The sequence below is a fragment of the Gymnoscopelus microlampas genome, assembly GCF_963454915.1.
Source record: "Gymnoscopelus microlampas genome assembly, chromosome: 15".
In the NCBI taxonomy this organism is placed as follows: Eukaryota; Metazoa; Chordata; class Actinopteri; order Myctophiformes; family Myctophidae; genus Gymnoscopelus; species Gymnoscopelus microlampas.
Window position 1 is genome coordinate 30,945,891 of NC_139952.1, and position 13,518 is coordinate 30,959,408.

Below are 13,518 nucleotides of genomic sequence, written 5' to 3' on the forward strand. Positions count from 1 at the left end.
GCCTTCAATAGTTTGGCTAATGCATAGGCTAGTATTAGGAAGAATTTAAAAAAATGGACAATGTGGATATTAGTGTCAATGATGTTTGTTAGTGGTAAACCTATTTCCACTTATGTGATGGGGGATTGAAAAGGGAAAACATAAATAAATAAATACATAAAATGCACAGTAACTAATGAACCACATGGGCCTATGAACGATGGAGCCTTACTAAAGTTAAAGTACAAAAGTAATGAAGTTTGAGAATGAGATTTTGTCTCTAGTCTGTGACAAACGACAGGGTAAGTTAGCCGCAAGCAACTTTTAGATTAGTAGAGTACTAACTAGGAAAAGGAAATTCGACCACATCACACCAACACTCAAAGCACTACACTGGCTGCCGATACAGGCCAGAGCTGACATCAAGGTGCTGCTCCTGACCTATAAAACCTTAAATGGACTTGCTCCATCCTACATGTCCAGTCTAATAAAACCGTACATCCCTGGACGACCACTACACGCTCCCAGAATGCTGGTCACCTCAAAGTCACAAAGTATAATAAAAAGACCAGTTGGGGGGAGAGCATTCACACATCGTGCCCCCTGTCTCTGGAATGCTCTCCCTCCAGCTGTTAGAGATGACGACTCTTTGGACATGTTTTAATTTTTCCCCTTGCATTACGGTTCCCCCTAATTTTATTGATTTCATTGTTATTTCCACCTCTTCTTACCCTGTGTTGTAAACTTTCTTTTTTGCTGATCTGTACATTTTTCAGCTATGCACTGCCGCATGGTGATTGTTTGACCATGGCACATTTTACTGTGTATTCTTTGCTACTGTGTTTTGTTGTATGACTTGTTGTGAAGTGTACAGAGACCCATTGCGGTGATGTTGCACTATAAATAAAATGCACCTGAACTGAAACAGAGGAGTCTAGGGCCTATAGGATATGTGACCGTATGTGACATATTGGACAGGGTGTATTAGGGGAGGTTCAAACAGCCTTCCTGTGTTACATCATCGAAGTGAAGTGATGTGTTTCCTGTATCTCTCTCTCCACTTGTCTGTCTCCATGTATTCATGTGTGTTATTGTGGGCGTTACTGTGTTATTGTGCGCACACAATAACACAACAATGTAAATATAACAAATGTTTGTGTACAGACCATGCATGATGTAATGTACATATATGTGTGTGCTTTCGTGCGTGCGTGTGTGTGTTTGTGTGTGAGAGAGAGAGAGAGAGAGACACAGAGAGAGAACAGGCACAAACATGCAGAACAGTTTCTAACCCTACAGCTAATCTTGCACATGCAGTCAAAGTCGCCATGGTTACCGGGCTGGGCCCTCGCCACGGCAACAACGCACCACACCTGTGTGTTCACAGGTGACTAATGGAGGGAGGAATCGTGGAAGGAGGGCTGGAGAGCAGTGGTGAGGGGAGGGGAACCAGGAGAGAGAGAGAGGACGAATGGCAGAGAGAGGTAGGACCGCATTGGAAATGAGTCATGTGACTCTATTGTGATATCCTGATAGAGCAGGTACTATTATGCATATCTGGATTTAATTCTAGTTCAAGTTGAAATGTATCAAATCAATTCAGTCAATCAAATAGAAGAACAAATGGATGTCAGAATAGAGAGAGAGAGAGAGAGGGGGGGGGGGAGAGAACAAGAGTGGGGGGAGTTCTGGAGAGTATACACTAGTAAGGAAGGAGAGAGGGATAGGAGGTAGGGATTGGGAGAGAGGGAGAGAGAGAGAGAGCGAGTGTGTGTGTGGTTGAGCGACAGGTGAGATTTCAGAGTTCAGTCATTAAGTCATAAAACAGTTGCACAGCAAACTGACTGAACACACCGTAGCTAACATGAGCTTTAAATACAGCATGGCTCCTACCTAAAGGTAATGTACTGTTTTAACTTGCATACCTGCCGTGCGTGTGTGTGTGTGTGTGTGTGTGTGTGTGTGTGTGTGTGTGTGTGTGTGTGTGTGTGTGTGTGTGTGTGTGTGTGTGTGTGTGTGTGTGTGTGTGTGTGTGTGTGAAAGAGAGAGAGAGACAGAGAGAGAGAGTATCTGTTTGCAGTGAAAACACCTCGAAAGAGCCTGCAGTCTTTAAACCTGTGAATACAGGACATTGAGCTGTAATGGAATATTGTGTGTGTGTGTGTGTGTGTGTGTGTGTGTGTATGTGTGTGTGTGTGTGTGTGTGTGTGTGTGTGTGTGTGTGTGTGTGTGTGTGTGTGTGTGTGTGTGTGTGTGTGTGTGTGTGTGTGTGTGTGTGTGTGTGTGTGTGTGTGTGTGTGCCTTGTACCTTGCTTAAAGGCACCTTGACACCAGTCAGAAGGCTTTCTCACTCTCAGCTACTTCCTGGTTTACATTACAGTACTGATTCCTGTCTTATGATATGCCAGTGGACTGGTTTATACTGTAGTATTGGTCAGTCCTTGTGCACAGAGCTGGTTGTAACTTATTTGTAGTTGTTATACTTGTTTATTAACTTTTATTCTATCTTACTTTATTTATTTATTTTTTACTTTTTCATGTGATGTACTATGAAGTCCTACTTATTAATATCAAACCTTTATACCACAGGTTGTCCTTATAATCATCAACATCAATAAACAAACAAGATGGCAACCAAAGAGGTGGAGCCACAGGAAGACCTGCCCAGGTCAAGTATTGTTTTGCTTTTTTTAAATCTAAAGACATTTAAAAAAAACACAACTGAATGAAGAGACATCTTCAAACAATCCAGCGAAAATGAGTCAATAGATGTCATGAGGTTTTAGACTGGATGAAGCCAGTAAACAATGAATTATTGCCCCACTGTTGTTTCAGGTCCAACAGGAAATGTTCAGAACAAATAAAGTTTCAATCTGACTGTTACAAAGATCTGAAGACACATTTACTGTGTCTACAATTACTATTCTACATGCACATTACTACAACAAAAAGAACATTATTATCACATTGGTGAATGACTTGCTGAAGGTCTACGAATGAATTGAAACATATTGGCGCAGAAGTCCTCCAATTGGCATTGCATTCATTGGTGTAAAGACAGCGTCATTAAATAATCTGGGCATTAGCAAAAGGGGGGCATTACGTTCTATCAGGATGAAAGCTGCACACTTTTTCTCCCTTGACATAGTACTTTACAAGTATCCCCTCTGGGGCGGGGATTGTAATGTACTTATAATGTAATATGTAATGTATTGTAATAGTCATGACTCTGTGGTCCCAGAATTGGTCAAATATGTGAGTTTCATAACTTGTCTGTCTGTCATGTTCAGGTCTGAGTGGAACGGACTGGAGAGCACAGAACACACGGATTTCAATAATACTACTTCTACTACTTATGCCTCTGATATTACTACTGCTTCTTCAATAACAACAACTAATACTTCTAATAGTAGTAAAATAACTGCTCTTGATCCTACTACTGCTGATTCTGATTCTGATTCTGATTCTGATTCTGATTCTGATTCTGCAACTATTATAGCTGGTACTCCTACCACTACTGATACTGCTTTCACTACTGCTACTACTACTGCTGCTGCTGCTACTACTACTACTACTGATCTTGCTACTACCAATCCTACAACAACTACTACTACTACTACTAGTGATCTTACTACTGATACTAGTACTACTACTAGTGATCTTACTACTACTAGTAGTACTAGTACTAGTACCACTACTATTTCTTCTAGTGATCTTACCACTACTACTACTCATACTACTACTACTACTACTCTGATGACAGCAGATGATGATCAAACAGGTATGGAGAGTTCCTCTGTGTTCTTACAGCGATAAAAGATCCAGTCTCTGTCAAGAGGTGTTCTAATCCTGTATTCTTCACATCTGTAGACGAGGAACAGTCAGATGATCTCTACATAGAGAACGCTACTTCTACTGAGTCTGACCTCACTGCTGGTATGAGTTCTGATTTCCCCATGGGTTATATGCTCTCTGTTCATCTACTGTCGGTTTTAAAGGGACGGTTCACCCACAAAATGACTTTTTTTCCTATCGATTAGTCACCCCATGGAGACTTGAATTCATGGATATTTTGGGTGAACTATCCCTTTAATAGCTGTCCATGTATTTCTCTCTTGCTTACACACACACACACACCTTAGCACGCGCATGTCTTATTTTGTAATGATATCTCTCTCTCTTCACCCCCTCTTTGTGTGTCTGTGTGTCTGTCTGTGTGTGTGTCTGTGTGTCTGTCTGTCTGTCTGTCTGTCTGTCTGTCTGTCTGTCTGTCTGTCTGTCTGTCAGTCACTCTCTCTCTCTCTCTCTCTTTCTTTCTCTCACTCTCTCTCTCTCTCTCTCTCTCTCTCTCTCTCTCTCTCTCTCTCTCTCTCTCTCTCTCTCTCTCTCACTCACCCATGTAGTGTTAACGTTACTCTAAGAGTGTACACATTTAACCGAATGGAGCCGTGGTGTTAATTTAACTCTCTGAGAATGTACACTAGGGGGCAAACAGGACAGGACAACTGGCTACATATTAAGTGAACCAGGCATAATTTGTTTTGTTTAGTTCATCTTAAATTGCAGTTTATTCAGAAGTCTATACTCTTAGATCATTACCAACCCTCCACCACAAATCACATCAAATTCACTTACAGTATTTTACACTAGTGTCCCAGTCCACTACAGTGACAGCAATAAAGAATGTGAAGCACAGTCATAAAAGAATAATACAAACACAGTACACACACAGTCATACTCAGACATTTATTCAACTTAGTAGTTAGCATGTTGGTTACTATTTATTACATTAAATTGAATAGAGTCATTTAATTTAAACAGGTCTGTGAATTTGTATTTTGTAATTTGAATAATTTGTAATATTTATTGAGATACTTTTTAAACATGAAGTATCAATATCATTGACTTTTATTCATTGACTTTAATTTCAAATCACATGGATATCAAACCTACAAAATAATGATTACTTCATTAGTTATTTTGTTGGTTACTTTTAATTACATGAGCCTGAATAGAATCGTCTCACCCTAAGGTGAGTGAATTCATGCCATGTCATCAAAAGAAAACAATATTATTGAATGTGATTTCTCATGGAATATAAAACACACAACATAATGATTACTTCATAATAGAAGACACACAATTTCACAAAAAAAACCTGAAAGCCCTAATTCCTCCATAACATAAGTCGTATGAATAAAAAATAAGAAGAAATAGTAATAAAACAAAAATGTACAAATTATCTGAACATAAGACAGCAGATCAAATTGACAAAGCTTAGGAACAACACTACTGGTTTCTTAGGTCAAATTAATTTCTATAGTCATGAGAGACAAACACAAAGTGTGATCTACTTCATGTCACACAACTCAGCAGTGCTCTCATGAGCTACCCAAAATCCAGCATAGAGGGCTTGGGTGAATGTGGTCTGGACTCTGTGCAAGAGAGTCGTGGTGTCAGAGATGCTGTAGAAGGACAGAGTACCTGCACTGTGATCCAGGTACACTCCTACTCTGGATGACCCAGGATCTGGGATTTGAGTTTCAATGCCTCTGTGACTGAAAACATAACCTCCCTTCCGACACAGTAAAGCCCAAGATTTATCATTCATTCCAAATCGACTTTCATTATAATGTGCTGTCCTGCTGATATCTTTATATGAGACAGCTATATAAACAGTCCGTCCACTCCACTCTACCTCCCAATAACAGCGTCCAGTCAGCCCCTCTCTACTCAGAACCTGTGACGTTAAGAAAGAGAATCTCTCTGGGTGAGGAGGATATGATTGTTCTCTTTTCATCCTTGTTGCTTTTCTGTTCCCTTTAGACAGATACAGGTATGTGTTTACTGTGTTTGGATCCAGTGTGATTGGACATGAATATTGTAAGAACTCAGCTCTGGTCTTGGGTTCTGGTGGTGTTGGCAACATGACCTTCATGTTGAGGTGTCCATGAGCAAGACACTGAACCCTTAATTGCTCGCTGTGGATTCCCTGGGGCTGCACACTGCGCATAAAAGGGTGTGTCAAAGTAATAAAAAAGAAAAGGATCACTACAAATACCCTCTTCATTTTTTTAATTTTAAGAATGTCCTCTAGTTTGATTGTTTCTAAGAACTCAGCTCTGGTCTTGGGTTCTGGTGGTGTTGATCGTAAAACATCCACTCTATTCACTGTCTCTGAGACATTTGTCCCTTCCTCTTTAAGAATGTCCTTTAGTTTGTGCCCCATCTTTGACACAGACACAATCACGTCTTCAAAGTAGCTCAGAGGACGGTCGTTGCTGCTGACTGGGTGCGTAGATTCACTGATCCTTGAGAGGGAGGTGGAACTGTCTAGAAAATGGATGTGATCCTCTGTGTGTGAGAGCTGCTCCACCTCAGCATGTCTCATTCTCAGTTCAGTAACCTCCTGCTCCACACACTTCCTCAGATCTTCAGCACGACTTACTTCAAGTTTCTGCTGTTCTCTGATCAGCTCCCTCACCTCAGATCGTCTTCTCGCAGCAGAAGTGATGAACTCAGTAAAGATGGTGTCACTGTCCTCCACTGCTCTATCAGCACAGTGATTGATGGACTCCACCTCCTGGTGAAGCACCTTCACGTCTTTCTCTCTCTCCTGGATTCTCTGCTGGATGTTCTGCTGACTTGTATCAAGTTCTTTCTGTCTCTCAGTCCTTTCTGCTGCAGCTGAGATCAAATTGTGACCTTTGTGTTCTTCCACAGAGCACAGAGAACAGATACACAGCTGATCTGTACAGCAAAAAAGCTTCCTCACCTCGTTATGACGAGAGCAGATGTTATCCTGAAGCTTGGTGGAGGCTTTGACCAGCTTGTGTTTCTTAAAGGCAGGAGACTGATAGTGAGGCTGGAGGTGAGTGTCACAGTAAGAGACCAGACACTGAAGACAAGTCTTCACAGCTTTCCGTTTTCTCACAGTGCAGACGTCACAGACCACATCTCCAGGTCCAGCATAGCACTGATCAGGAGGAACAGCTTGGAGTCCTGTTTTCTTTAGGCTATCCACCACCTCAGCCAACATGTTGTTTTTCTTCAGAACAGGCCTTGGGATGAACATCTGGCTGCACTGTGGGCAGCTGAATCTCCCTCTTTGATCATCCCGATTCCAGTATCCCTCGATACACCTACTGCAGTAGTTGTGTCCACAGGGAACAGTCACTGGATCCTTTAGTAGATCCAGACAGATAGAACAGCAGAACTGTTCCTCGTCCAGTTGAACTGCTTGTTGTGCCATTTTACAGCTGACTGAAAAATAGACGGGTGCAGTTTGGCTTGATTTCCTCAATCCTCAGAGATCACATGACATGGGAGGTTCTTCGTTGTTGTGTGTGTGTGTGTGTGTGTGTGTGGAGTGTGTTTAAAGAGGTAGTGTCTAGTTCACTTTGATTCATTGGTATAAATATTGACACTCTTGAAAAATGATCAAGTAGTTTTCCTCTTATGTTGAATTACCCGTGATGAACATTTAAAGACAAGAGACAAAATGAAAAGCGTGTGTGTGTGTGTGTGTGTGTGTGTGTGTGTGTGTGTGTGTGTGTGTGTGTGTGTGTGTGTGTGTGTGTGTGTGTGTGTGTGTGTGTGTGTGTGTGTGTATTTCTCTCTCCCTCCCTCCCTCCCTCACTTTCTCTCTCTCTCTCTCTCTCTCTCTCTCTCTCTCTCTCTCTCTCTCTCTCTCTCTCTCTCTCTCTCTCTCTCTCTCTCTCTCTTCTATAGTCTCTCTGATACCCCCCCCCCCCCTCCCTATGTGTTACTGTACTTACCACTACCTATTCTCCTTTCCTGTAGGTTCAGAGGACCATGTTACTTCTACTCCGACTCATCTCAGACCAGGTCAGGTCAAATGCATTTCTACAGTCAATCTAATATTGAGAATTCAACATCAGGATTTAGAATTCATGATCAGAAATGGCTGAAGATTAGAGTTTGGTATATAGAATATAGAGACCATTAGCCTTTCATATATAGACTTACTTCAGCATCAGTGTCAGAACAGAGAATTGACAGACAGCGTCCCTAACCAATCAAATGTTGTTTGGTGTGGTTTTTAAGTCATACTGTGTCACTTTTTCAATTGAACAAAAGTTATTGTTATGAAAAAAAAACATTCACATAATATGTTTAATATAATATAAGTGTTGTTGACAACTCTAAAGACCATTTTAGTCTCAAGTGTCTGCCCCCAACCCAAAATGTATTCAAAAGTTAACACATACCTGCTAGTATATTTCAGTTAAGTCAATTAATAAATTAATGAAACTGCCACATGCTTATTCCTGTAGTCCCGCCCAGCAGTCTGGCCCTGTCAGGGTCACGGCCCAGGAAGAGGAAGATTCTGGTGGCCCCAGCCCTCAGTCTGTCTCTAGGTAATATAATTGACTCTATAAGCCATGAATCATGATGAACGATGATGAATGACCATAAAACATTTGATTTGGGTAAAAATAAAAATACATGTATTTGGGTAAAAACAAAAAATACATGTACAATACAATACTGTACAATACTTGTATTCAAGTCTGTATTTAAGAGTAAAGGAACTACTCAACCCATAAACACAATGCACACATACCTTTATAACACTTCCAACCTAAGGATATAGTTTAGCTTGCTTCTGCATAACCTTAACCTTTAAATTGTAAATACTGTTGTAACTGTTGTTCATACTGTTAATGAACAATACATATCAATGTAATGTAAATACACCGGATTTAGCAACAATGCTAATTTACTTCCGCAGTCCTCACAATGTTTTTTAAAACAAGCAACTATAGAGTACATTACATTACATTACACAGGGAAAACAAAGCATGAATATAAAAACAGATACGAAACAGGTACAAAAGGTACAGTATAAGATGTCATATGGACAATTAAGTGGCTTCTACAGTAACACATACAGTACTATTGTTTCAAAAGAACCACATAGTCTACCTTGGATGGTTACATACATTATGGCTAATATAGCCTTACACATAAGACAAGATGCATGCATGTGACATGTCTTACACTAATAATATGATCCTGTTTACTATGCAGAATAGCAATTGTATTTTTACTACAGAAAACTCACTGTTCATGTTGTTTATGTGTAATTTATTTATTATTTCGGTTTGTAATTGAACGTTTTACTGGTTGCTACTGTAGGGCACAGTGACTCAGTGGTCTCTGAAGACTTCCCCCCCGCCTTCCTGTCCCCCTCCTCTAACCTGGAGTATGACACCACACTGGATGACCAGGAGGATGACCCCACGCTGGACATCGACCTGGACGCCATGGAAACCCCGTCGGACAGCGAGTCTCTCCACTTCCCGTCCTATGACCTCGACCTAGAGGGTGAGGGGTCGAAGTTCGGGATGGATGTTACACCATGACTTCAAATCCCATGAAATGAGATAGATTTCTTAAGATGTGTAGCTTCTATTGGAGGAGCTGCATTATACTGTACCATCATTTCACAACCACATTGTCTACCTTTGATGGTTACAACTAGGGCCGCAAGTCTCAATTACCTTCGATTACTATTTCGATTAATCGAGAAGCGTGTTCTTTTTTTTTTTAAATCAATGAATTGATTAACCACTTAAGTGTTATTTTAAACTTAAAAAATAATGGGAAAAAAACAATATACTGTAAATAGCCAAGAAAGGCTATTTTCTGTTAAAAATAAATACATTGTAATACATCTTTTGAAACGTTAGTCCAAAATCATCAATAATGTATTAATAGATTATTTTATTAAATCATCGATTATTTGTTTTATAATCGATTACTTAGACTAATTGTTGCACCCCACCAACCATCTCTCTCGCTCGCTCTCTCTCTCTCTCTCTCTCTCTCTCTCTCTCTCCATCTCTCTCTAGAGGAGTTTCGCCGTCTTGGTGTATCTTCTCACCAGCAGAGAAGCGGTTCCAGTCCACGTCCCAGAAGGTCCAGAGGGTTTGGTTCGGAGTCAACGGCCGGCCTGGGCTGTCTGGACCGTGAGGACACGGTGGACAGTGAAGGCACCAGGTGGCGCAGTTTCTCTGTGGGAGAGCCTTCCCAAGAGGGCAAAGTCAACATGAGCGTGGTAGAACCCTACCTCAGGGTGCTGTCACATGGAGGTTACTATTACTATCATCCTTATTATTACTGTTAACATGTAGACTACTGTAGGGTTTCTTAGGATAGAACACCAGCAGTACTAGAGGTCCTGGTAGGATATAAAACCAGCAGCACTAGAGGTCCTGGTAGGATATAAAACCAGCAGTACTAGGGGTCTTGGTAGGATAGAAAACCAGCAGTACTAGAGGTCCTGATAGGATATAAAACCTGCAGAGGTCCTGATAGGATATAAAACCTGCAGTACTAGGGATCCTGGTAGGATATAAAACCAGTAGTACTAGGGGTCTTGGTAGGATAGAAAACCAGCAGTACTAGAGGTCCTGATAGGATATAAAACCTGCAGAGGTCCTGATAGGATATAAAACCTGCAGTACTAGGGATCCTGGTAGGATATAAAACCAGTAGTTCTATGAGTCCTAAAGGTTTGTGTTAAGTGTATGTACCCCATTTTGTACCCCAGGTTACTATGGAGACGGTATGAATGACATCATTGTGTTCTCGTCCTGCTACCTTCCAGAGAACAGTCTGGACAATTATGATTATGTCATGGACAACCTGTTTAGGTACCACACACACACACACACACACACACACACACACACACACACACACACACACACACACACACACACACACACACACACACACACACACACACACACACATGCACACACTTCTGCACATACACATGAACTTATGCACGCAAGCATGCACCGACACGTGGACACATGGGCGTGTACTGGTGTATTGTGTTAACTTGTTCAGCTGTGTTGTGTGGGATTGTTTGTCTGTATGTTTTCATATTTTGTTTAGTTAAATGGTGTGTGTCTTGTGTTTAAATACGTGTGTGTGTGTGTGTCTGTGTTGTCTTTAGGTACTGTATGTTGTGTGGACATTGTGTGTCTGTGTGTGTTGTCTTAGGTATGTTCTGTTGTGTGGACATTTTGTGTCTGTGTGACATGTGTTGTCCTAGGTATAGTATGTTGTGTGGACATTTTGCGTGTGTTGTCTTTAGGTATGTTGTGTGGACATTTTGTGTGTGTTCAGTATGCTGTGTGTGTTGTCAGGTACAGTATGTTGTGTGTATGTTTCTGTGTGTGTGTTGTCTTTAGGTATGTTATGTGGACATTGTGTAGTATGTTGTGTGGACTTTGTTTGCGTGTGTGTTGTCTTTAGGTATGTCGTGGGGACATTGGACCTCATGGTAGCAGAGAGCTATGTGATTGTGTATCTTTGTGCCGGTGCTCAGAAGGAAAGACTGCCCGGAATCAGCTGGCTCAGAGAGTGTTACACAACCGTACACAGGAGGTACACACACACACACACACACACTCGAAGTTCACGTAATTTACAAAACTGTCTTATTTTGTATCAGTCATGTTGTTATCATGACTGTCCACAAGAGGGTGTTAGAACTCTTAAAAGTCACTGACTCTACCACAGAAGACTGCCATTCACATGAGAATCACACTTATGGGTCCATTTGGTTCCATTTGTACACTCTCAGAGTTACAAGGGGTCTGTAAAGGACTGGCCCAATAAGCGGCTGGAAACAGCACAGAATCAGGAGGTAGATTGCAACCAAAGGTGCTTTTATTCATCCAAAGTGCACATACAGGATAAAGGCATCAGCAGCAAAAGGTGGCATGGTGGCCGGCAGCTCCACCATGTCCTAAAACTTAAGCTGAGTGTGTTTGTTTCTGGCAGCGTTTTATACTCAGCTGAGCCAATCAAGTGTCAGTCAATCAATTGTGGGTTCAACCATGTTGCAGGTTACCTCAAACATGCAACAAATCTAAACCACACATTCCATTAAACATCTGAATCAATACCCCTGGTAAATACATATAACTTCCTAGCACCCTATTGCAAAACACACCTTATCACATTATTAGCAGCTTCCAACATATAACACAAAACCCCCCTCTCTCTTCTACTGTGGTCCAGTCCAAACCCATATATGGTGCTCGGGCACCCTGGGGACTCTTTTGCCCGAACACCCTGGAACAGACAGACATAAGCAGTATTCAAATCACAATTCAACATCCCATATATATTGCCAAATATTATATTGCACTAAAAACATATGCACATCCCTCTTATGGTATTGCACTGGCTTCCAATATCCTTGTGTGCAAATATACTGTGCAAAAGAGTAAAGTGCAAAATGCTGTGCAAATATAAATAAATCAATAAATTCTGTTCCAATATGTATATGCAAAATAAGTGGTGTGCAAAATAGTGCCAATTATAAGTAACGGAGGACCTCTTCGTTACAGGGTCCATTTGTAAGGGATCCATTTGGACCCCCTGGTGGGCCCTGGACCAGACGTTAAGAAACAATCTTTAGACCACATCTATTGTACTTCCTGTCATCTGACCTTGTCTAGACTACTTCCTGTCACTTCCTGTTTTGGCCCCATGTGAGATGGAGTGGGCGAACCCTTACGCAGCACTTTAGTGTCTGACACCGAACTGACCTTGTACATACAGAGGTCATTCTGTAGCGAGTGTGCGTGCCTGTGTCGTGTGTACGCGCGTGTGTGTGTGTGTGTGTGTGTGTGTGTGTGTGTGTGTGTGTGTGTGTGTGTGTGTCCAATGACTCATAATTACCTCTCTCTCTCTCTCTCTCTCTCTCTCTCTCTCAGGTTGAGGAAGAATCTTAAAGGTCTGTATGTCGTTCATCCAACCTGGTTCATCAAAGCCATGATTACCATCATCAAACCTTTTATCAGGTCTGCACTTCCTCCTCTCCTCTCCTCTCCTCTCCTCTCCTCTCCTCTCCTCTCCTCTCCTCTCCTCTCCTCTCCCCTCCTCTCCCCTCCTCTCCTCTCATGTCTCCTCTCCTCAGATATTTTTGCTCAGATATTTTTGCTCAGGAAGATGGATCCTATATCATCATTTTCTTTCTTTCTTCCTCTTTTCCACCCCTCACTCCTCTCTCTCTCTCTCTCTCTCTCTCTCTCTCTCTCTCTCTCTCTCTCTCTCTCTCTCTCTCTCTCTCTCTCTCTCTCTCTCTCTCTCTTCTACCTCTTCCTCAGTTCAAAGTTCAGCAGGAAGTTGCAGTTTGTCGACAGTCTCCAGGAACTCTCCCAGCTCATCCCTACTGAGCACGTGCAGATCCCTGACAGTGTCAGACAGTGAGTGACATAACAACTTAACTAGGGATTTGATGCCTATTATACGAGAGGAACTCATTGGCATAGAGTTCAGTTACAAACCAACCAACTAACCAACCAACCTCAACCAGATACCTAGCTGACAACAGAGAGGTCAACTGACATTGTCTTACGCGTCCTATATCGCTGATCTTTGATCTACTTTTCCACTCACTTGAGTGCCAGGCTGAATCCTATGCTGCTGATGTACCTGCGTTATTGGCGTACGTGTCTGTCTGTCTGTCTGTCCCCTCTGATAGTC

The 13,518-nt window shown here is 41.7% G+C and overlaps 2 protein-coding genes across 3 annotated transcripts in view; one reads left to right on the forward strand and one right to left on the reverse strand.

The window, feature by feature from the left end:
- The first annotated feature begins 1,421 nt into the window (after positions 1-1,421).
- The window catches only part of LOC311061422 (bcl-2/adenovirus E1B 19 kDa-interacting protein 2-like protein), a 12,656-nt gene continuing 559 nt past the window's right edge, over positions 1,422-13,518 (forward strand). Inside the window, exons 1-12 of one of the 2 annotated variants that reach the window (XM_084080062.1) lie at positions 1,422-1,463; positions 2,569-2,647; positions 3,270-3,760; positions 3,850-3,915; positions 7,783-7,827; positions 8,277-8,360; positions 9,142-9,330; positions 9,858-10,097; positions 10,559-10,661; positions 11,275-11,406; positions 12,747-12,833; positions 13,140-13,238. In XM_084080062.1, coding sequence (XP_083936188.1) covers positions 2,607-2,647; positions 3,270-3,760; positions 3,850-3,915; positions 7,783-7,827; positions 8,277-8,360; positions 9,142-9,330; positions 9,858-10,097; positions 10,559-10,661; positions 11,275-11,406; positions 12,747-12,833; positions 13,140-13,238 — 1,577 coding nt within the window. In that variant the 5' untranslated portion in view covers positions 1,422-1,463; positions 2,569-2,606. Of the gene's footprint in view, positions 1,464-1,679; positions 1,879-2,568; positions 2,648-3,269; positions 3,761-3,849; positions 3,916-7,782; positions 7,828-8,276; positions 8,361-9,141; positions 9,331-9,857; positions 10,098-10,558; positions 10,662-11,274; positions 11,407-12,746; positions 12,834-13,139; positions 13,239-13,518 lie in introns of those variants that run through there. The other variant, XM_084080061.1, reaches the window with a different exon arrangement.
- On the reverse strand, positions 3,933-7,481 carry LOC311061421 (E3 ubiquitin/ISG15 ligase TRIM25-like). Its single transcript, XM_084080060.1, has one exon. The coding sequence runs from the start codon at positions 7,229-7,231 to the stop codon at positions 5,330-5,332; it is 1,902 nt and encodes a 633-aa protein (XP_083936186.1). The 5' UTR covers positions 7,232-7,481; the 3' UTR covers positions 3,933-5,329.